Below are 22755 nucleotides of genomic sequence, written 5' to 3'. Positions count from 1 at the left end.
AAGGACATTGTAAACCTGTGCAGAAAGAGGGGGTTGCACATTGGAAAGTTCACCGAAGCACAGTTAATCGTGCAGCTGGAGGAGGATGACCGCTCTAAGGAACAGATTCCTGACCCCAAATGGGGCTATAGCAGGACCTGGGAGCAGCTGGAGTGGTAGCCAGGCATTCCCAAGATTCCTGTCCCCGACCTGACGGGGGTCTTCTCGATCGGGTTCCCCATCCAGGGATCGGAGATGGATGAGTTGGAGCTGAGTGCGAGAGAGCAAGAGGACTGTGAGAGACAGCGAGAGCCCGAGAAAGAGCTGCAGAAGCAGCAGCAGCATGAACTGGCGGTGGGGGAGCAGAGAGACCTAGGGGACCTCCCCGGGGTGAGTGGGGATAGACCCCGGGGGGCCAGTTCTGCAGGGAACCTCAAGACTAAATAGATCCCAAGCTGTGTGTCTGGGAAAGGAGAAACTGTCTCCATCTCTTCTTTGTCTGTGGAGCAGACAGAAGGGGCCTTTCAGCCTGTGATGGTTGAGGGTCGTGCAGTTGTCTCAGAGCTGGTTCTGGATTCAGCTAAAGCCCAGGAAGGGAAGGGTCCTAAGTTTGTGTCTGCTCGGGAGAATGGCGCTGTAACTAGGTCGCATCCAGTTAGTGTCTATGTAAAATCTCAGAGCCCAGACAATTCTGGTGCTTGTATTTTGCCTGTTGCTCCTGTGTTGTTGGAAAGGGTGGAGGAACTTTGTCTAATCAGGGTGAGATCCTAGCCAGGGCACAAGGAGAGAATGAAGGTGATGTGATTGTGTTACCTACTGAGGGTGTGGAAACCTGTCGCAAGAAGGAAAAGATTCCTGAACTTGTGTGTGGCAAAGGGAAGGAGAATGCTTCTGACCTTTTATCTAGGAAGTCTGTAAGTTTGCCTGAAAGGGGATTGTGTAGGAATCCGCCGGATGGGCCAGAGGTAATTCTGGATGTACAGGAGACCCAGAAAGAGTCTGTTGTTGCTCAGGAAAGTGTTCCTCTAGAGCAAGCCCTAGGTAAAGAGGGTAAGAGCAGAATTTCTGTGGGGGTGAATTGTTGCATAGAAAAGCCCTAGGGAAAAGAATCCTCATTGAGTCTTTGCAAGCAGTTTACTGCAACTGAAGGGTGTGAAAGTGATTTAATCAAGAAAGTTTCAGTTCCTAACAGCCAGAAATTTTCTGTTGTGAATGGATCCACTGACTTTTCTGTTGAAAGATCCAGTGTGGAGAGCTTTGAGAAGGTCTCAGATGGAGTGAAAGCTGTTAAGAAAGTTAAACAGTCCTCTAACCAAGTGGCTGTGTTTGGCCAGCTTGTTGGGGAGAAGACCCAATCCCAGTTTGACCCCCTGGGGTTTTGGGGTGGCCAAAGGGCATGGGCCGCATAAACCTTCCCACATGTGGTCTGCGAGTGCTATCGACAACCCCGGACCTGAGGGAGGGCGTGAAACTGGAAGGGCCTACCAAGGAATGGGAGAGATGCTGGGGCATCCATGGGAACGTTGGCGGCTTCGAACTTCCTCAGGTCACCGGCTAAAGTGACCCCGCCTAGTTCGATCTCGAATGGGGGAGAGATGTGATGAAGCAGGACTGTTCTTAATGTTTCCTCTGAATAGTGTGGACGTGCCTCAGTTTCCCCTATGCAGTTCTTAAGTATCTAGGTGGTGGGGTAAAGGTGTAGGATCACTGCAGAGCCCTAGAGGGCAGGGGTGTGCAGGGGTCTGGACACAGAGAATGGCCAACACCCTGTTTCCTGGCCACTGATGGCCTGGGCCCTTCCACCCCTGCAAGGTGAGAGCTAAAGGGTTGGAGAACAAAGGAATCCGGTGACCTCCTGGCCTGGGAAAGGGACAAAGCCCAGAGGAGGAGGGGCTGGAGAGAGTTTCAGTTTGGAGCTGGCTGGAGACATAGAGTGAAGGGCTGATGTGGTTGTCTGGCTCACTGCCCCCCAAAATGGACCCAGCTGAGGTGTCCGGTTCTCTGCACCTACAGACTCTGTGTTAGACCATGTTCCCATCGTCTAATAAACCTCTGTTTTACTGGCTGGCTGAGAGTCACGTCTGACTGCGAAGTTGGGGGGCAGGACCCTCTGGCTTCCCCAGGAGCCCCACCTGAGTGGACTCGCTGTGGGAAGCGCACGGAGGGGGAAGCGCACGGAGGCGCATGAAGGCTCCGAGGTCAGACCCAGGAAGGTGGAAGCTGTGTGAGCTTTGTGTCCTGCAGACAGGCTGCTCACAGAAAGGAGGCTTCCCCAGAGTCCTGACTGGCTTCATGGGGAGCAGTTCCAGAGCATCGCCCAGGGACTCTGTGACACCCTGTGCACCCCCCCCCCCCCCGCCTATCCCCTCCCCAGGCTGAGGGCTGGTGACCCATCTCCAGAGGGTGGACCGGTCCCCATGGCTTCCCTACTGCTGGGCCACAGGCTCTTACCACATAGAGCTGCTTCCAGATGGTGGCCCATTCCCGCAGCGTGGTCGTGATCTCCTGCACCATCGGCATCTCCGCAGACACAATGTTCTCCTCCGCCCTGGCCAGAGAGCTGGTGAGGCCAAGCCCTGCACATGGCGAGGAGGCTCAGCCCCACCCCTGCCCGTTGCATGCGGGTCCCTGAGCTCAACAGCCCCAGTTCCCGCCTGCCCCGCAGTTCTGCCACAGGCTGCGGCAGCACCAGCCATCAGCCTCAGGGAGCCCCACTGAGACCCTGCATCGCCCTCCCTGTACCCAGCCGCCGTTTGAGGGGGTTGCCCGCCCTGGCCAGGGGTCCACTGGGCTGCGAGAGCCCTGGCCTGGCAGGTTATAAGGAGAGCGAATCCTGGAGCTGCAGGCTGGTTACTGCAAGCAGGGGATGGGGGAGAGCTGAGAACCAGGCCAGGCACAGACTTGGGGTGCTGGGCTGCTTGCCCCACTTCATGCCAGGGGAGGGGCACGGCCGAATGCTGGGACTGGGAGGGCAGGACGTCTGGCCAAACACAGGGACAGGCTGGGGGAGGCAGAAGGGTCCACCCGAGCACTGGAATGGGGGAGGAGGTGACAGGGCCCAGCCAAGCACAGGGGAGGGGTACTGGGATGGGGGGTCGATGATAGGGCCCAGCTGAGCACTGGGACAGGTGTGTGTGTGGAGGGGTGACAGGGCCCAGCCGAGCACTGGGATGGGGGGGCATGGGGATGGGGGCGCAGTGACAGGGCCCGGCTGAGCCTTGAGGGGGGAGAGGATGCAGGACCCAGCCATGCACGGGGACGTGGGCGGTGACAGGGCCCAGCTAAGCACTGGGATGGGAGGGGTGCAGTGCCCGACTGAGCACTGGGATAGACGGGTGGTGATAGGGCACAGGCAAGCACTGGGACGGGGAAGGGGCAGGGCCCGAATGAGCACTGGGATGCGGGGCCCTGGCTGAGCAGTGGGACAGGGGGGCAAGACCCAGCCGAGCGCTGGGATGAGGAGCAGGACCTGGCTTAGCACTGGGATGGGGGCTGGGAGGCAGGACTCAGCTGAGCACTGGGACAGGGTAGGGGGGCACGACACAGCTAAGCACTGGGACAGGATGCGGGCAAGGCCCAGCTTAGCACTGAGATGGGAGGGGGGTAGGACCCAGCCGAGCTCTGGGACGGGAAGGGGGTAGGACCCAGCTGTGACGAAGTGAGACTGTTTTTAACGACAGGTTTCAGAGGAACAGCCGTGTTAGTCTGTATTCGCAAAAAGAAAAGGAGTACTTGTGGCACCTTAGAGACTAACCAATTTATTTGAGCATGAGCTTTCGTGAGCCACAGCTCACTTCATCTCACGAAAGCTCATGCTCAAATAAATTGGTTAGTCTCTAAGGTGCCACAAGTACTCCTTTTCTTTTTACTGTTTTTAACGTTTCCTCTGAATAGTGTGGGGGTGCCTCAGTTTCCCCTAGGCAGATCTTAAGTATCTAGGGGGGTGGGATAAGGGTGTATGATCGTTGCAGAGCCCTAGAGGGCAGGTGTGTGCAGGGGTCTGGACACAGAGAATGGCCGACACCCTGTTTCCTGGCAACTGATGGCCTGGGCCCTTCCCCCCTGCAAGGTGAGATCTAAAGGGTTGGAGAACAAAGGAATCAGGTGCCCTCCTGGCCCGGGAAAGGGACAAAGCCCAGAGGAGGAGGGGTTGGAGGGTGAGTCAGTTTGGGGCTGGCTGGGACATGGAGTGAGGGGCAGACGTGGTTGTCTGGTTCCCAGCCCCCCAAAATGGTCCCAGCTGAGGGGTCCTGTTCTCTGCACCTGCAAGCTCTGTTTTAGACCATGTTCCTGTCGTCTAATAAACCCTCTGTTTTACTGGCTGGCTGAGAGTCCCGTCTGACTGCGGAGTTGGGGGGCAGGACCCTCTGGCTTCCCCAGGAGCACCACCTGAGCGGACTCGCTGTGGGAAGCGCACGGAGGGGCAGAGGATGCTGAATGCTCCGAGGTCAGACCCAGGAAGGTGGAAGCCGGGTGAGCTGCGTGTCCTGAAGACAGGCTGCTCACAGAAACGCGACTGCCCCAGAGTCCTGACTGGCTTCATGGGGAGCAGTTCCAGAGCATCGCCCGGGGACGCCGTGACACCAGCTGAGCACTGGGACAGGGCAGGGGCAGGACCCAGCCGAGCACTGGGACAGGGCGGGGTGTGGTGATGGGCCCACTGAGGTGCAGATCAGGGAGGACCCAGCCCCGTGAATAGTAAAACATTCGCTGACTCAGCCCAGAGCCCCTCCCTGCCCCCCCCCGGTACCTACCCCTTCTGCTTCACGTGGGCGCCCTTCAGGTGGATCAGTGCGACAGGAAATATGCCCTGGGGAGAGGAGACATCGTCAGCACAGCGACCCCGATCTGGGCGGCAGAGCCAGTGGGAGGGGTGTCGGCCCCAATGTGGCAGGAGCCCTCCGACCCAGTCGGATATGGGTCCACCCAGGGCCAGGTCCTTGATGGGGCCAGAGCAGGGATCAGGGGGGCAGCTCGGAGCCCCCAAAGCAGGTTAAAGTCACTCCACGCAAGGCCCGGCGACTTCCTGCAGGGGGCGCCATGCGGCGAGTGCATGAGCTCCGCCTCTGGCCGCGCACTGCATCCCCAGTGCCCCCCAGCAGCTCTGGGGCCCGGCCCTGAGACAAGGGAGAAGACGAGTGCCCTGGCCCCTACCACCGCGGTGAGCCGCCGACTTACCCAGGTGGCTCTGTTCCGGAGCGAGTACCCTCTGTACCAGCCTGCAAATGGAACAACAGAGTGAGACGCCCAGGGGCCTCTGAATGGAGAGCACTGCTCCCAGCAGGGGGCGCTGTGGGAGGGGGGCAGGAGCCCTGGCTGTGGGGGGGAGCTCCTGGTTACTCCAGCCCCGGCCTGTCCCAGCAGGGGGCGCTGTGGGGAGCAGGACAGGAGCTGGGTGTGGGGGAGCTCCCGGTTACTCCAGCCCCGGCCTGTCCCAGCAGGGGGCGCTGTGGGGAGCAGGACAGGAGCTGGGTGTGGGGGAGCTCCTGGTTACTCCAGCCCCGGCCTCTCCCAGCAGGGGGCGCTGTGGGGAGCAGGGCAGGAGCTGGGTGTGGGGGGGAGCTCCCGGTTACTCCAGCCCCGGCCTGTCCCAGCAGGGGGTGCTGTGGGAGGGGGGCAGGAGCCCTGGCTGTGGGGGGGAGCTCCTGGTTACTCCAGCCCCGGCCTGTCCCAGCAGGGGGCGCTGTGGGGAGCAGGGCAGGAGCTGGGTGTGGGGGAGCTCCTGGTTACTCCGGCCCCGGCCTGTCCCAGCAGGGGGCGCTGTGGGGAGCAGGGCAGGAGCTGGGTGTGGGGGAGCTCCCGGTTACTCCGGCCCCGGCCTGTCCCAGCAGGGGGCGCTGTGGGGAGCAGGGCAGGAGCTGGGTGTGGGGGAGCTCCCGGTTACTCCGGCCCCGGCCTGTCCCAGCAGGGGGCGCTGTGGGGAGCAGGGCAGGAGCTGGGTGTGGGGGAGCTCCCGGTTACTCCGGCCCCGGCCTGTCCCAGCAGGGGGCGCTGTGGGGAGCAGGGCAGGAGCTGGGTGTGGGGGAGCTCCCGGTTACTCCAGCCCCGGCCTGTCCCAGCAGGGGGTGCTGTGGGAGGGGGGCAGGAGCCCTGGCTGTGGGGGGGAGCTCCTGGTTACTCCAGCCCCGGCCTGTCCCAGCAGGGGGCGCTGTGGGGAGCAGGGCAGGAGCTGGGTGTGGGGGAGCTCCTGGTTACTCCGGCCCCGGCCTGTCCCAGCAGGGGGCGCTGTGGGGAGCAGGGCAGGAGCTGGGTGTGGGGGAGCTCCCGGTTACTCCGGCCCCGGCCTGTCCCAGCAGGGGGCGCTGTGGGGAGCAGGGCAGGAGCTGGGTGTGGGGGAGCTCCCGGTTACTCCGGCCCCGGCCTGTCCCAGCAGGGGGCGCTGTGGGGAGCAGGGCAGGAGCTGGGTGTGGGGGAGCTCCCGGTTACTCCGGCCCCGGCCTGTCCCAGCAGGGGGCGCTGTGGGGAGCAGGGCAGGAGCTGGGTGTGGGGGAGCTCCCGGTTACTCCGGCCCCGGCCTGTCCCAGCAGGGGGCGCTGTGGGGAGCAGGGCAGGAGCTGGGTGTGGGGGAGCTCCTGGTTACTCCGGCCCCGGCCTGTCCCCGCAGGAGCGGTGGCTAGGGGGACTGGTGTGGCGGGACTGGCTGCTGAGGGGGGGTATTGCTGGAGGCTGGCTGCTATTGTTGTGTATTATTTGTATTCTTAATGGGCCTTGGAACCAAACTCAGAACAGAGACAGGCCCTGCCCGAGGAGCTGACGTCCTGTGTCCAACAAGAGACGAGCGGAGACCGACCGCCAGGGCAGCACAAGAGAACAACCAGACCATGTCCAGCAGACAGGCAGCGGTCTCAGCACACCAGCCCCCGAATCACTCTCAGGTATGTTTGTCGGCATGGCGGCAAAGCAGAGCGCCCAGGCGGTTTGAAGCCGGACAATGAGTTAGTTTTGCAGAGGTTTGCGGGGAGCTCCTCCCAGTGTCGGGGCAGGGGAGAAGGCACCAAGGGGCTTGTTTGAACCTGTAACAAGTGGGTGCTGGAGGCTGGTGTCACAGGCTGATCGGAGGTGAGCGCAGACAGGCAGCGTGGGGATGGGTCGTACCGTGAAAGCGAAGACGAGCAGCTCATGTTGGATCCAGTGAAGAAGGGGGAGCCAGAGGAGGGTGCCGTGGGCACAGTGGTGGGCTAGGAGCTGCATGGCTTTGAGCAGGGCGGGATGGACTGTCAGAGCCTGGGGGAGTGTGGGCGCTGTGGGGAGGGATACGAACGGCCCTGTGCCCTGTCTTGCAGACGCTCTGCAAAAGAACCAGCCAGATTTACACACAGCTGCATGTGAGGACCTGGCTAGTGGCCGAGGTGAAGACAATGTCCCAGTTACAGGCCTGAGTGACAGAGCAGTATGGTGGTGTTGTCCAAGTGGGGAGGGCTTGGGGGAAGACTAGGAGCCGGAGCTGGCAGCTAGGCAGTTCCGAGGAGGCGTCAGAGAGACAGGCCCGAATTGTCCTTTGGCTTGAAGGAGACAGTCTGGAGCGGAGGGAGATCAGTGTGTCGGGCACAGAAAGGGTTGCTGACTCTGTGATTGCAGATGGGGTTACCCAGAGCCCACGTGCAGAGGGAGAAGAGAAGGGGACCCCCCACAGAAAGCGGGAAGGGGACAAGGGGTTCTGCTGAAGGATACACTGAAGGGAGCTGAGAGAGGAAGAAAGAGGACCAGGTGAGGACAGAGTTCCAGAAGCCGAGGGAGGACATGATTTCAAGAAGAGTGTGGCTGATGATTTCACAGACGATGAGAGGTCCAAGAGGTTTTTCCTGGGGTCTGTGGAGCCAGTTACCCCAGTCTCAGTGCCTGGCCCCACTTACCCTCCAAGGCCTGTAGGATGTGTACTGTGTCCCCGATCTGCAGCGGCAGGTGATGCTCGTTCGTGCCCGAAAAGTTCCACAAAGCTGCAAAACAACAGCCAGGGGAGTTAGGGGGTGGTGAGAGGGGGCAGCTCTGGACCCCAGCCCCCTGCAGGTGGCTCTGCCCTCTCACTGCCTCACCCAGCCCAGCTCATCCATCTCCGGGTCTAGGGGAAACCTGGCACGCTCGCTCTCTGAGCTCGGCCTCTCAGTGCCTTGCGGACAACTTGCCTCAGCTGTTCCCCAGCACTGGGTGGGCCCGCCCCCGCCCTTTGCTCCTGGTGTTCCCCCGTTGTCACAACCACTGCTACTGGGATGCCAGGCTGCCCCATCCCCCAGTCACCCCTGACAGTGAGAGGCACAATGTGCCCCCCTTCATCTCTGCTCTGGCACAAGGCTGTCTCTAACCCTGCCCATGCCAGGCCCCATGCTGCCAGGGTGCCTTGGCGGCTGGCACCATCTCCCAGCCTGTACTCAGTGGGCAGGGCAGGGCAGTCACGGGAGAGGTGACTGGCTGGGGCTGGGGGGCAGGAGAGACCCCTCTATGACACTGCACAGATGAGCGCCCTGGGGGGGTCCTGCTCACTCTGAGCCCCGGGGTCCTAGCGTAGCCAGTCTCGGGGCTCCCAAGGAGTCTGAGTTCAGCAGTCCCAGGATGGAGGGTGTAGATGGAGCTGGAGGCAGGTTGGGTCTGGGAGCTGCCACAAGGCTGGGGGAAGATCTGCAGGGGACATGGGCATGAGCAGCGAGGATAGGCTGGGGATGAGCACAGCAGGATCCAGCTTCCTTCGAGGGGTGGGAATTTCACTGCACCCAGGGCCATGGCTGTTAAGCACCCGAAGGGATGCTCCCGTCTGGGGGCACCCTCTATTGGCACCAGAGTCCCACCCCAGCTGCCACCCACCCTCCATCCCACGACCCCTGCAGTGTTCAGCAGCCAACAGCACAGGCCAACAGTACCCGCCACCGCTCAGTGGCCCCCCCGCAGCCGGCAGCTGCACACCCGCCCTATGCTCGGGGCAGGGTGTATTGACAAGCCAAACTTAAATATGCACAATTCTAAACATGCAAATTAGCTGACTAAGTAATTTGTATAAAATGTCACACAAAGAGCTGTGCAGGTTTCAGAGTAACAACCGTGTTAGTCTGTCTTCGCAAAAAGAAAAGGAGTACTTGTGGCACCTTAGAGACTAACCAATTTATTTGAGCATGAGCTTTCGTGAGCTACAGCTCACTTCATCGGATGCATACTGTGGAAAGTGTAGAAGATCTTTTTATACACACAAAGCATGAAAAAATACCTCCTCCCACCCCACTCTCCTGCTGGTAATAGCTTATCTAAGGTGATCACTCTCCTTACAATGTGTATGATAATCAAGGTGGGCCATTTCCAGCACAAATCCAGGGTTTAACAAGAACGTCTGGGGGGGGGGTAGGAAAAAACAAGGGGAAATAGGTTACCTTGCATAATGACTTAGCCACTCCCAGTCTCTATTCAAGCCTAAGTTAATTGTATCCAATTTGCAAATGAATTCCAATTCAACAGTTTCTCGCTGGAGTCTGGATTTGAAGTTTTTTTGTTGTAATATAGCAACTTTCATGTCTGTAATCGCGTGACCAGAGAGATTGAAGTGTTCTCCGACTGGTTTATGAATGTTATAATTCTTGACATCTGATTTGTATCCATTTATTCTTTTACGTAGAGACTGTCCAGTTTGACCAATGTACATGGCAGAGGGGCACTGCTGGCACATGATGGCATAGATCACATTGGTAGATGTGCAGGTGAACGAGCCTCTGATAGTGTGGCTGATGTGATTAGGCCCTGTGATGGTGTCCCCTGAATAGATATGTGGGCACAGTTGGCAACCAGCTTTGTTGCAAGGATAGGTTCCTGGGTTAGTGGTTCTGTTGTGTGGTATGTGGTTGCTGGTGAGTATTTGCTTCAGGTTGGGGGGCTGTCTGTAGGCAAGGACTGGCCTGTCTCCCAAGATTTGTGAGACTGTTGGGTCATCCTTCAGGATAGGTTGTAGATCCTTAATAATGCGTTGGAGGGGTTTTAGTTGGGGGCTGAAGGTGACGGCTAGTGGCGTTCTGTTATTTTCTTTGGTGGGCCTGTCCTGTAGTAGGTGACTTCTGGGAACTCTTCTGGCTCTATCAATCTGTTGATACTACAGGACAGGCCTAACAAAGAAAATAACAGAACGCCACTAGCCATCACCTTCAGCCCCCAACTAAAACCCCTCCAACGCATTATTAAGGATCTACAACCTATCCTGAAGGATGACCCAACACTCTCACAAATCTTGGGAGACAGGCCAGTCCTTGCCTACAGACAGCCCCCCAACCTGAAGCAAATACTCACCAGCAACCACATACCACACAACAGAACCACTAACCCAGAAACCTATCCTTCCAACAAAGCCGGTTGCCAACTGTGCCCACATATCTATTCGGGGACACCATCACAGGGCCAAATCACATCAGCCACACTATCAGAGGCTCGTTCACCTGCACATCCACCAATGTGATCTATGCCATCATGTGCCAGCAGTGCCCCTCTGCCATGTACATTGGTCAAACTGGACAGTCTCTATGTAAAAGAATAAATGGACACAAATCAGATGTCAAGAATTATAACATTCATAAACCAGTCGGAGAACACTTCAATCTCTCTGGTCACGCGATTACAGACATGAAAGTTGTGATATTACAACAAAAAAACTTCAAATCCAGACTCCAGCGAGAAACTGTTGAATTGGAATTCATTTGCAAATTGGATACAATTAACTTAGGCTTGAATAGAGACTGGGAGTGGCTAAGTCATTATGCAAGGTAACCTATTTCCCCTTGTTTTTTCCTACCCCCCCCCCCCAGACATTCTTGTTAAACCCTGGATTTGTCCTGGAAATGGCCCACCTTGATTATCATACACATTGTAAGGAGGGTGGTCACTTTAGATAAGCTATTACCAGTAGGAGAGTGGGTTTGTGTGTGTGCGGGGGGGGGGGGGGGTGAGAAAACCTGGATTTATGCTGGAAATGGCCCAACTTGATTATCATACACCATACATACATATTGTAAGGAGAGTGATCACCTTAGATAAGCTATTACCAGCAGGAGAGTGGGGTGGGAGGAGGTATTTTTTAATGCTTTATGTGTATAAAAAAATCTTCTACCCTTTCCACAGTATGCATCCGATGAAGTGAGCTGTAGCTTGTGACGAAGTGGGACTGTTCTTAATGTTTCCTCTGAATAGTGTGGGGGTGCCTCAGTTTCCCCTAGGCAGTTCTTAAGTATCTAGGTGGTGGGGTAAGGGTGTATGATCATTGCAGTGCCCTAGAGGGCATGTGTGTGCAGGAGTCTGGACACAGAGAATGGCCGACACCCTGTTTCCTGGCAACTGATGGCCTGGGCCCTTCCCCCCCTGCAAGGTGAGAGCTGAAGGGTTGGAGAACAAAGGAATCAGGTGACCTCCTGGCCCGGGAAAGGAACAAAGCCCAGAGGAGGAGGGGCTGGAGGGGTTTTTCAGTTTGGGGCTGGCTGGGACATGGAGTGAAGTGCAGACGTGGTTGTCTGGCTCACTGCCCCCCAGAATGGACCCAGCTGAGGGGTCCCGTTCTCTGCACCTGCAAGCTCTGTTTTAGACCATGTTCCTGTCGTCTAATAAACCTTCTGTTTTACTGGCTGGCTGAGAGTCACGTCTGACTGCGAAGTTGGGGTGCAGGACCCTCTGGCTTCCCCAGGAGCACCGCCTGAGCGGACTCGCTGTGGGAAGCGCACGGAGAGGCAGAGGATGCTGAATGCTCCGAGGTCAGACCCAGGAAGGTGGAAGCTGTGTGAGCTGTGTGTCCTGAAGACAGGCTGCTCACAGAAAGGCGACTACCCCAGAGTCCTGACTGACTTCATGGGGAGCAGTTCCAGAGCATCGCCCAGGAACTCCGTGACATAGCTCACGAAAGCTTATGCTCAAATAAATTGCTTAGTCTCTAAGGTGCCACAAGTCCTCCTTTTCTTTTTTTAAAGAGCTGTACAAAACTTCAGCTTCCAGGTTCAAGGTCTCAGGCCTTATCTCCAACATGAGCCCTGGGCCCAGCATCTCTGGAAGATCCCAGGGAGGAGGCTGCCAGGGCCTCTGGGACCCGCCAGCACCAGGGTAAAGCCGGGTGTGCTGGAACCCCAGGTGTGTCGTGGGCGGGTGCCAGGCTGCGGAATGAGCCCCCAGGAACTAAGGGCCAGCCCAGCCCTCCCCGCCTGCTGCATCCAGCAGAGAACTCTGACATCAACACAGGCCCGCATTGGTATTTCTCAAAAAACCCCTCCCAAAACAGACCTGCTACTCTGAGGGGAGAGAGGAACAGAACGGACAGGAGACAGACAGGGGAGACATGGATAATGAACGGCTGAGACGCCCTGGGGATGAGCCGCGTGGGATCCTAAGCAGAAAGAAAAGAACACTCAGCAGCTGCACCCCAAGGGGCTAGGGTCCACCCACTGCTGTGCTGTGACGAAGCGGGACTGTTCTTAATGTTTCCTCTGAATACTGTAGGGGTGCCTCAGTTTCTCCTATGCATTTCGTAAGTCTCTAGGTGGTGGGATAAGGCAGAGTGTGTGATTGTTTCAGAGCAAAGGGCCAGTGTACATAAATGGCCGATAGTCTGTCTCCTGGTAACTGATGGCCTGGCCCTTCCCCCCCTGCAAGGTGAAAGTTAAAGGGAACAAAGGAATCAGGTGACCTCCTGGCCCCCCCTCCCCCCCCCCCAAAGGGACAAAGCCCAGAGGAGGAGGGGCTGGAGGGGGAGTGGGTTGGGGCTGGCTGGGGATGTGGAGTGAAGTGCAGACGTGGTTGTCCAGTGTTGTGAGTCCACAACAACTTGGGAAGAGTGGAGTGATGGCCTGTCACCGTCTCATTAAGAAGGACATCCTAACCCTGTGCAGAAAGAGGGGGTTCTGCATTGGAAAGTTCACCAAAGCAGAGTTCATCGTGCAGCTGGAGGAGGATGACTGCTCTAAGGAACAGATTCCTGACCCAAATGGGGCTATAGCAGGATCTGGGAGCAGCTGGAGTTGGAGCCAGGCATCCCCAAGACTCCTGTCCCCAACCAGACGGGGGTCTTCACAATCGGGTTCCCCATCCGGGGATCGGAGATGGATGGGATTGGAGCTGAGTCCAAGAGAGCAAGAGGACTGTGAGAGACAGCGAGAGCCCGAGAAACAGCTGCAGAAGCAGCAGCAGCATGAACTGGCGGTGGTGGGGCGGAGAGGCCTAGGGGACCTCCCCGGGCTGAGTGGGGATAGACCCCAGGGGGCCAGTTCCGCAGGGAACCTCGAGACTAAATTGCTGCCCCTGGTTAAGGAAGGGGGGATATGGATGCCCACCTCACTGCCTTTGAGCAGGCTGGAGATTTGAACCAGGGGGATCCTGCGGAAAAGCCCCGGTGTCTATCTCCCTTGCTGGGTCCCAAGGCCACAGACTCCGTCAGCCAGATAAGTGGGGAGGTGGACAGGCTCCCACTCCTGACCCCGACCTATATGTCTGTGTGGAGTCTCCTGGGGTCAGGCCCCTCGAACCCCCAGTGGGAGCAGAAGGTGATGGTCAATGGGGAGACATTCCTGGGGTGGCGAGATCCTGGGGCAGAGAGAACTGTTGTCAAGCCCTGGATGGTGCAGCCTCAGATGCTGAGGGGCTGTGTGAGCTGGGTGAGGGTCCCAGGGATGAAGCCCCTCGCCCTGCCTATGGCCCAGATCCCTGTGCAGACCCAGGAGGGGTGGGGCTGGCTGGTCATTGGGGTTCTCCAGGATACCAGCTGCGAGACCTTTTTGTGGGGTGACTGTGTCTCTTTGGGACAGGATCCAGGCCCTGCTCTGGTAACTGCCAAGGGTTTGAATTTGAATCCAGGGAACCAATCGGTGGAGAGGGAAATGGTCAGTGAAAATGCAGATGACCGGGCTGGCAGCAGGGAGGAGCTGCTAGGCTCAGGCTACCTGCCTGCCTGTAACCAGACCCCTGGGGCTCCCCGCCCCCCTTGCACACCGGAGTGGGGGCTCACGCTGGCTCTGATGCAGTGAGGAAGGCAGGGAGCTCGCTGCCTACCCCCACTGGGACAGCAAGGGCAGCGCTGAGCACAGTGGGAGCTGAGACCCCAGCTGAGTGGGGGGAGACACAGGCAGGGCAGGGGATCTGTGGGGAGTGGCAAGGTGCTGGGTAAGGAAAGTCTGGATGAGCCTAGGCAGCCTTGTGAGCTGATGGCTGTGTCTAGTCAGCAGTGTGGGAAGGCGAGGAGAGTGGAAGATGAGAGTCCCTGGACCTTACCTGTTAGCTGGGTGGAGAAGTGTGACAGGGAAGGAAATGTGTCTGTGTTTGTCAGGGGTATTGACTTGCCTATGGAGGGAGCTACCCTGATCTCCAAGCAGTTGTCTGTGACCAGCCTTGTGTGCTGGGACCAGGGGAATGAGATCCCAAAGTGTGTCTGGGAAAGGAGAAAGTGTGTCCGGCTCTTCTTTGTCTGTGGAGCAGACAGAAGGGGCCTTGCAGCCTGTGATGGTTGAGGGGAGTGCAGTTGTCTCAGAGCTGGTTCTGGATTCAGCTAAAGCCCAGGAAGGGAAGGGTCCTAAGTTTGTGTCTGCTCTGGAGAATGGCCCTGTAACTAGGTCGCATCCAGTTAGTGTCTATGTAGAATCCCAGAGAGCAGACAATTCTGGTGCTTGTATTTTGCCTGTTGCTAGTGTGTTGTTTTAAAGGGTGGAGCAACTCTTGTCTAATCAGGGTGAGATCCTAGCCAGGGCACAAGGAGAGCAGGAAGGTGATGGGATTGTGTTACCTACTGAGGGTGTGGAAACCTGTCGCAAGAAGGAAAAGATTCCTGAACATGTGTGTGGCAAAGGGAAGGAGAATGCTTCTGACCTTTTATCTAGGAAGTCTGTAAGTTTGCCTGAAAGGGGATTGTGTAGGAATCCGCCGGATGGGCCAGAGGTGATTCTGGATGTAAGGGAGACCCAGAAAGAGTCTGTTGTTGCTCAGGAAAGTGTTCCTCTAGAGCAAGCTCTAGGTGAAGAGGGTAAGAGCAGAATTTCTGTGAAGGGTGAATTGTTGCATAGAAAAGCCCTAGGGAAAGGAATCCTCATGGAGTCTTTGCAAGCAGTTTACTGCAACTGAAGGGTGTGAAAGTGATTTAATCAAGAAAGTTTCAGTTCCTAACAGCCAGAAATTTTCTGTTGTGAATGGATCCACTGACTTTCCTGTTGAAAGATCCAGTGTGGATAGCTTTGAGAAGGTCTCAGGTGGAGTGAAAGCTGTTAAGAAAGTTAAACAGTCCTCTAACCAAGTGGCTGTGTTTGGCCAGCTTGTTGGGGAGAAGACCTAATCCCAGTTTGACCCCCTGGGGTTGTGGGGTGGCCAAAGGGCACGGGCCGCATAAACCTTCCCACATGTGGTCTGCGAGTGCTATCGACCACCCCCAACCTAAGGGAGGGCGTGAACCTGGAAGAACTTGGTGTAACTCACACCAAGGAATGGGAGAGATGCTGGGGCATCCATGGGAAAGTTCGTGGCTTCGAACTTCTCCAGGTCACTGGCTAAAGTGACCCCGCTCCGTTCGGTCTCGAAGAGGGGAGAGATGTGATGAAGCGGGACTGTTCTTAATGTTTTGTCTGAATAGTGTGGGGTGCCTCAGTTTCCCCTATGCAGTTCTTAAGTATCTAGGGGGTGGGATAAGGGTGCATGATCCTTGCAGAGCCCTAGAGGGCAGGGGTGTGCAGGGGTCTGGACACAGAGAATGGCCGACATCTTGTTTCCTGGCAACTGATGGCCTAGGCCCTTCCACCCCTGCAAGGTGAGAGCTAAAGCGTTGGAGAACAAAGGAATCAGGTGATCTCCTGGCCCGGGAAAGGGACAAAGCCCAGAGGAGGAGGGGCTGGAGAGAGTTTCAGTTTGGGGCTGGCTGGGACATGGAGTGAGGGGCAGAGGGGGTTGTCTGGCTCACTGCCTCCCAAAATGGACCCAGCTGAGGGGTCCTGTTCTCTGCACCTACAAGTTCTGTTTTAGACCATGTTCCTGTCGTCTAATAAACCTCTGTTTTACAGGCTGGCTGAGAGTCCCGTCTGACTGCGGAGTTGGGGGGCAGGACCCTCTGGCTTCCCCAGGAGCCCCACCTGAGTGGACTCGCTGTGGGAAGTGCACGGAGGGGCAGAGGATGCTGAATGCTCCGAGGTCAGACCCAGGAAGGTGGAAGCCGGGTGAGCTTCTTGTCCTGGGAACAGTCTGCTCAGAGAGAGGAGGCTCCCCCAGAGTCCTGACTGGCTTCATGGGGAGCAGTTCCAGAGCATCGCCCAGGGACTCCGTGACAGCAGGTCAGAGCATCGCCCGGGGAGTCTGTGACATATGCACAGCCCCACAGCCCTGTGGCCCATCATCGTGGCATTCAGACCCCTTGCTGACTCCAACCTATATTTCCCCACCCCGTGCAGTGACAGGGCCAGGATCAGCCCGCACTGCTGGGTGGGCCTGACATCTGGCCCCACTGATGGGTGCTGAACCCTGGTTAGGCTGCTCAGTAAGTCCTTCCAGCAGCCCAGAATGAAACCTGGAGCTCCTGAGTCGCAAGCCAGCCCCTCGCCACTGGGCTGTCCTGCCTCCCAGCCAGGCGAGCGGGGCCCTGAGCCCAGCACAAGCCACCTGGGACACTGAGTCTGGCTCAGCCTCTGGGACCCTGCGTGAGTGCAGCAGGCAGGGGTAACGCCCGGGGGGCCAAAGGGACAGTTCAGCTGCAGGGGGCAGCCGCGGAAACAGTTCCACTAACTCATCTGCTGAGAGGCAGCTAGTGAGAAAAGCAGGAACAGAAAATACCGCAGAGGAAAGTGACAGCAGGAGCCTGCAACGCAAGGCTTCCTGCCGCAGGCAGGGCTCTGCGAGAGGGAGGTCTATGCAGACAGTGTAGTAGCCCCGGGCTCTATTCCGGGCTCTATTCCTGGCTCTGGTCCCTCCCCTCCCCCCCTGCCCATCTGGGTTAGATCGCAGGAGCCTCGGGCTCTATTCCTGGCTCTGGTCCCTCCCCTCCCCTCCCCGCCCATCTGGGTTAGATCGCAGGAGCCCTGGGCTCTATTCCGGGCTCTATTCCTGGCTCTGGTCCCTCCCCTCCCCCCCGCCCATCTGGGTTAGATCGCAGGAGCCTCGGGCTCTATTCCTGGCTCTGGTCCCTCCCCTCCCCTCCCCGCCCATCTGGGTTAGAGCGCAGGAGCCCTGGGCTCTATTCCGGGCTCTATTCCTGGCTCTGGTCCCTCCCCTCCCCCCCGCCCATCTGGGTTAGATCGCAGGAGCCCCGGGCTCTATTCCGGGCTCTATTCCTGGCTCTGGTCCCTCGCCTCCCCCCCCCCGCCCATCTGGGTTAGATGGCAGGAGCCCCGGGCTCTATTCCTGGCTCCGGAACAGGCTACCATCATAATGCAAGTGTGAGAATATGAGGCGAGATTTGGCTCTCTGGCTGCCCCAGACACATGGACTCACACAGACAAGGCCTCGCACTGTACCCCGCCCACACTCCTCAGAACCCACTTACTGCCCCTGAGGAGCAGTATGGCCCCCATGCCCAGCACATGTTATTGGTGGGGAGCTCAGGAGCTGCACAGAGGGTGCAGGAGGGTCTTGGGGGGCTGCGCGGAGGATGCATGGGGGTGTCGTGGGGCTGCACGGAAGGTGCAGGGGGGTGCTGCCCTGCTTCTGGGCCTGGAGGGAAAGCAGGTGAGAAGGAGCCATGGAGAAGCAGCGACGGACTCAACCAGCAACACCTGTGAATGGGGAGCAGCTGCTCACCCCCAGGGCACCCCCGGGGCACTGCACCCACAGTTCTGCAGTGCGTGACCTTCCGCCAGGGCACTTGCTGGTGCGCGGGTCCCTCATGGCACCATCTCTGTCCCTCCAGGGACGCTGCAGTCGTAGGCCAGGGTTCAGTGTCTGGACCCCAGTGGCTCCGGGGGCTGGGCAGAGGCAGCGGGAAGGGGAAGAGGTTCAAGCAGCCGTCCTCAGCAGGAGACCCCCCCCTTGGTGCAGGGCATTGCCTTGGGGGTGGGGGGACAGCGGTGCTGCCCAGTGCATTGCGGGCTGGCTGCAGCTCTGGCAGGCCCTGGCTCGCTGTGTGCCATGTGTGACCGGCCGGAGGCAGGGACTGAGCCCGGGTTCCCTGCAGGGGGTTGGGGGGAAAGGCCGGTGCGTGTGGCGCCGGGCCACGAGTAGAACTCATCCTCGCACGCGAGCCAGCCTTTCCAGGCCACGGGGACCACTGCGACTCTCTAGTGTGAGCGGGGCTGGCCCAGGCAGAGCCCGGCCCCACGAGAACCCGGGAGCGGGTCTGCTAGCAAAGCAGCCAGTCCGGGCAGAAAACCTGCCGGGGACGGAGAATCCACCTCGGCCCTGGGGACATTGCCCCAGATCTCAGTTCCCCTCAGCGTTCAACATTTACCCCTTATCACCAGTCACCGCCCTTGGGCTGTGTTCGACCGCACGCTGCCTTGGGCGCCCGCAGGGGCAGCGTGGGGGGCTGGAGCCAAGGCCTGTCCCGAGCTCACAGCCCCAGGGACAAGCGCGCCCAGTGTGGGTCTGTAGCACTCCCAGGCCCCCGCCCCAGAGCAGGCACCTCCGAGGGGCAAATGAACATGGCCCTGGGGAGCAGGAGACGTAAGGACACCCCACTACCACCACCACTCAACCCCCCTAGTGCCCCACCACCACCTAGACCAGATACCGCTCAGCCCCCCCAACCCAGACACTGCTCAGCCCCCTCAGCCCAGATACCGCTCAGCCCCCCCAGCCCAGACACCTCTCAGACCCTGCCCCCCCAGCCCAGACACTGCTCAGCCCCCCAGCCCAGACACCTCTCAGACCCTGCCCCCCCAGCCCAGACACTGCTCAGCCCCCCAGCCCAGACACCTCTCAGACCCTGCCCCCCCAGCCCAGACACTGCTCAGCCCCCTCAGCCCAGATACCTCTCAGCCTCTGCCCCCCCATCCCAGACACCGCTCAGCCCCCTCAGCCCAGATACCACTCAGACCCTGCCCCCCCAGCCCAGACACCGCTCAGCCCCCCCAGCCCAGATACCACTCAGCCTCTGCCCCCCCATCCCAGACACCGCTCAGCCCCCCCAGCCCAGATACCTCTCAGACCCTGCCCCCCCAGCCCAGACACCACTCAGCCCCCTCAGCCCAGATACCTCTCAGACCCTGCCCCCCCAGCCCAGACACTGCTCAGCCCCCCCAGCCCAGACACCTCTCAGACCCTGCCCCCCCAGCCCAGACACTGCTCAGCCCCCCCAGCCCAGACACCTCTCAGACCCTGCCCCCCCAGCCCAGACACTGCTCAGCCCCCCAGCCCAGACACCTCTCAGCCTCTGCCCCCCAACCCAGACACTGCTCAGCCCCCTCAGCCCAGATACCACTCAGCCCCTGCCCCCGCAGCCCAGATACCTCTCAGCCCCCCAGCCCAGACACTGCTCAGCCCCCTCAGCCCAGACACCTCTCAGACCCTGCCCCCCCATCCCAGACACCGCTCACCCCCCCAGCCCAGACACCACTCACCCCCTCAGCCCAGATACCTCTCAGACCCTGCCCCCCCAGCCCAGACACCACTCAGCCCCCTCAGCCCAGATACCTCTCAGACCCTGCCCCCCCAGCCCAGACACTGCTCAGCCCCCCCAGCCCAGACACCTCTCAGACCCTGCCCCCCCAGCCCAGACACTGCTCAGCCCCCTCAGCCCAGATACCTCTCAGCCTCTGCCCCCCCATCCCAGACACCGCTCAGCCCCCTCAGCCCAGATACCACTCAGACCCTGCCCCCCCAGCCCAGACACCGCTCAGCCCCCCCAGCCCAGATACCACTCAGCCTCTGCCCCCCCATCCCAGACACCGCTCAGCCCCCCCAGCCCAGATACCTCTCAGACCCTGCCCCCCCAGCCCAGACACCACTCAGCCCCCTCAGCCCAGATACCTCTCAGACCCTGCCCCCCCAGCCCAGACACTGCTCAGCCCCCCCAGCCCAGACACCTCTCAGACCCTGCCCCCCCAGCCCAGACACTGCTCAGCCCCCCCAGCCCAGACACCTCTCAGACCCTGCCCCCCCAGCCCAGACACTGCTCAGCCCCCCAGCCCAGACACCTCTCAGCCTCTGCCCCCCAACCCAGACACTGCTCAGCCCCCTCAGCCCAGATACCACTCAGCCCCTGCCCCCGCAGCCCAGATACCTCTCAGCCCCCCAGCCCAGACACTGCTCAGCCCCCTCAGCCCAGACACCTCTCAGACCCTGCCCCCCCATCCCAGACACCGCTCACCCCCCCAGCCCAGACACCACTCAGCCCCTGCCCCCCCCAGCTCCCACCACCACCTAGACCATACACCACTCAGCCCCCCAAGCCCAGACACCCCTCAGCCTCTGCCCCCCAACCCAGACACTGCTCAGCCCCCCCATCCCAGACACCACTCACCCCCTCAGCCCAGATACCTCTCAGACCCTGCCCCCCCAGCCCAGACACCACTCAGCCCCCTCAGCCCAGATACCTCTCAGACCCTGCCCCCCCAGCCCAGACACTGCTCAGCCCCCCCAGCCCAGACACCTCTCAGACCCTGCCCCCCCAGCCCAGGCACTGCTCAGCCCCCCCAGCCCAGACACCTCTCAGACCCTGCCCCCCCAGCCCAGACACTGCTCAGCCCCCCAGCCCAGACACCTCTCAGCCTCTGCCCCCCAACCCAGACACTGCTCAGCCCCCTCAGCCCAGATACCACTCAGCCCCTGCCCCCGCAGCCCAGATACCTCTCAGCCCCCCAGCCCAGACACTGCTCAGCCCCCTCAGCCCAGACACCTCTCAGACCCTGCCCCCCCATCCCAGACACCGCTCACCCCCCCAGCCCAGACACCGCTCAGCCCCTGCCCCCCCCAGCTCCCACCACCACCTAGACCATACACCACTCAGCCCCCCAAGCCCAGACACCCCTCAGCCTCTGCCCCCCAACCCAGACACTGCTCAGCCCCCCCCCAGCCCTGACACCGCTCAGCCCCCCATCCCAGACACTGCTCAGGCTCTGCCCCCCAGCTCCCACCACCACCTAGACCTGACACCGCTCAGCGCCCCCCAGCCCAGACACCACTCAGCCCCCCTGAGTCCCAACCAGCAAAGGTTCCTGGGCCCCACTCAGCCCCCCAGCCCAGGGGCTGACCTCTGAACATGGGGCCCTGTGCTCCGGCTCACAGGACCTGCAGGCCAGAGCTGCCCAGACAGGGCTCAGAGCAATAAAATCTGCAGCCCCACCCTGCAGCTGGGCATCCCTGCCCCGCTCGGCTCTGACAGGCTCTTTGGTGGCCCAGTGGGCCAGTCACCCCACCAGGGCGGCCCGGGGAGCGCCACTCACCAACTCCATACTTCTCCTTCTTGGTGGGCTGCCAGGGGGCCATTGCAGCCAGCCCAACCCAGCGATGCGCCTGTCCCCGCGCGGTGTGGCAGCCAGTTCCTCCTGCTGAGCTGCCAGGGTCACGTGCGTCTCACCGGCTTGTGCAAACCTTCCTGGGCCACTTCCTCTCAGCAAAGCTGGGCTCTGCACAGAGCCTGCAACCGGCCCCCTTCTCCCCAGCCAGCTCTGAGAGCGCCCGATCAGAGACCCAAGGGCTGCGGGGTACCAGCGAGAGACGCCCCAGCCCCAAGTGCCCAGCCCCAAGTGCCAACAGGGCAGCTAGAGGCTCACATTGGGGTCTTCCCCTGTCCGGCCAACAGAGCCAGCCCAGCACAGGGAGAGGGAGCTGGGCTCTGTCCAAGGAAAATTGCTGCTGAAATTTCCTGTTTTCCCTGGAGTGTTTCTCGCTCTGGGGCTGACGCATGAGGATGCCCCCAGTGAGGTTCCGGTACCGGCAGCTGGCCTGGCTGCTCCTCTGCAGCTGCGGGGTGCAGAGCCAGGCACAGGGCCGTCTGCAGACCCCTCAGCCCAAGCTGCCCTGCACACCCGTCCCACAGCTCCGCCGGCCTCCTCTCACAGCACGCCGGGCAGAGAGGCCTGTTTGGAGAGCGGCATGGCGGAAGGGTTTCATGGTGCTCGCAGGGGGTCACGTGCTCAGAGCCTCCAGATACTAAACCAACAGGCCCACGTGCCCAGCTCCCTTGGGCAACACTGCTGGATGGGTAGAGTGCAGCAGCTCCCATGCGGGAGAATCATAGACTATCCGGGTTGAAGGGACCGCAGGAGGTCACCTAGTCCAACCCCCTGCTCAAAGCAGGACCAACCCCCACTAAATATGCTCCGCTGTATGGGGCTGGGCACACTCTCCGCCTGGTTTCAGCAGGGCTCTGACTCCTGGGGGCTGAGGTCCCTCCCCACGGCCACCTGGGAAGGGTTCCTGCCTCCGTCTGATGCTGTTACTAGCCATTGCCATTCTGCACAGTGGGATCCTCCTCAATCCCACACTGGGCCACCCCTCAGCAGCTGGTGGGAGATCTGGTACAGGAGGAGTGGAATGAGTGACAAGGGGAATGGAACTGTGTGATTCTGAAACCCACATTCCCTGCCCTGCTCAACCAGCCAGCAGTCAATCAGCCCCTGGCCCCAGGGGCTGGTACCCCGTAGGGAGGAAAGGCCCCAGGGCCCATTCCCACACCCTGGGCCAGCCAATCCCCTGCCCTGTGGCCCAAGGTAATAGGAGTCACTTGTGAGCAAAGTTACGTGCGTGCTTAAGTTGTTGTAGAGATTGTTCTGTGGGCGCATGCATAAGGGTGAGTGGGGGGGTGCTATATTCATGTAGAGGAATAAAGGGGCCCATAGAGTCAAAGGGGTTCACATGACCCTGGCACTGTCCAGCATTAAACAACTTTAAACAAGTCTTGGGGTTCAGCATACAACAACCTCATCCTGTTTAGTC

The 22755-nt window shown here is 59.9% G+C and overlaps 1 protein-coding gene across 3 annotated transcripts in view; it reads right to left on the bottom strand.

Moving 5' to 3' along the window:
* Window positions 1-21357, bottom strand: part of LOC125635193 (dedicator of cytokinesis protein 2-like) — a 344043-nt gene extending 322686 nt beyond the window's left edge. For all 3 annotated transcript variants that reach the window (XR_012668261.1, XM_048846557.2, XM_075128207.1), the window contains exons 1-5: window positions 21261-21357; window positions 7833-7916; window positions 5158-5198; window positions 4734-4789; window positions 2431-2527 (exon numbers count right to left, since the gene is read on the bottom strand). Coding sequence is in view for 2 of the 3 variants with exons in the window: in XM_048846557.2 (XP_048702514.2) it covers window positions 2431-2527; window positions 4734-4789; window positions 5158-5198; window positions 7833-7916; window positions 21261-21303 (321 nt within the window). In the remaining variant the exon portion in view is untranslated. The remainder of the gene's footprint in view (window positions 1-2430; window positions 2528-4733; window positions 4790-5157; window positions 5199-7832; window positions 7917-21260) is intronic.
* Between the last annotated feature and the right edge of the window lie 1398 nt (window positions 21358-22755).

The sequence above is a fragment of the Caretta caretta genome, chromosome 4 (assembly GCF_965140235.1).
Source record: "Caretta caretta isolate rCarCar2 chromosome 4, rCarCar1.hap1, whole genome shotgun sequence".
NCBI lineage: Eukaryota > Metazoa > Chordata > Testudines > Cheloniidae > Caretta > Caretta caretta.
The sequence above is the reverse complement of the archived record's forward strand: the minus strand, read 5'-3'. Positions and strand labels throughout refer to the sequence as shown.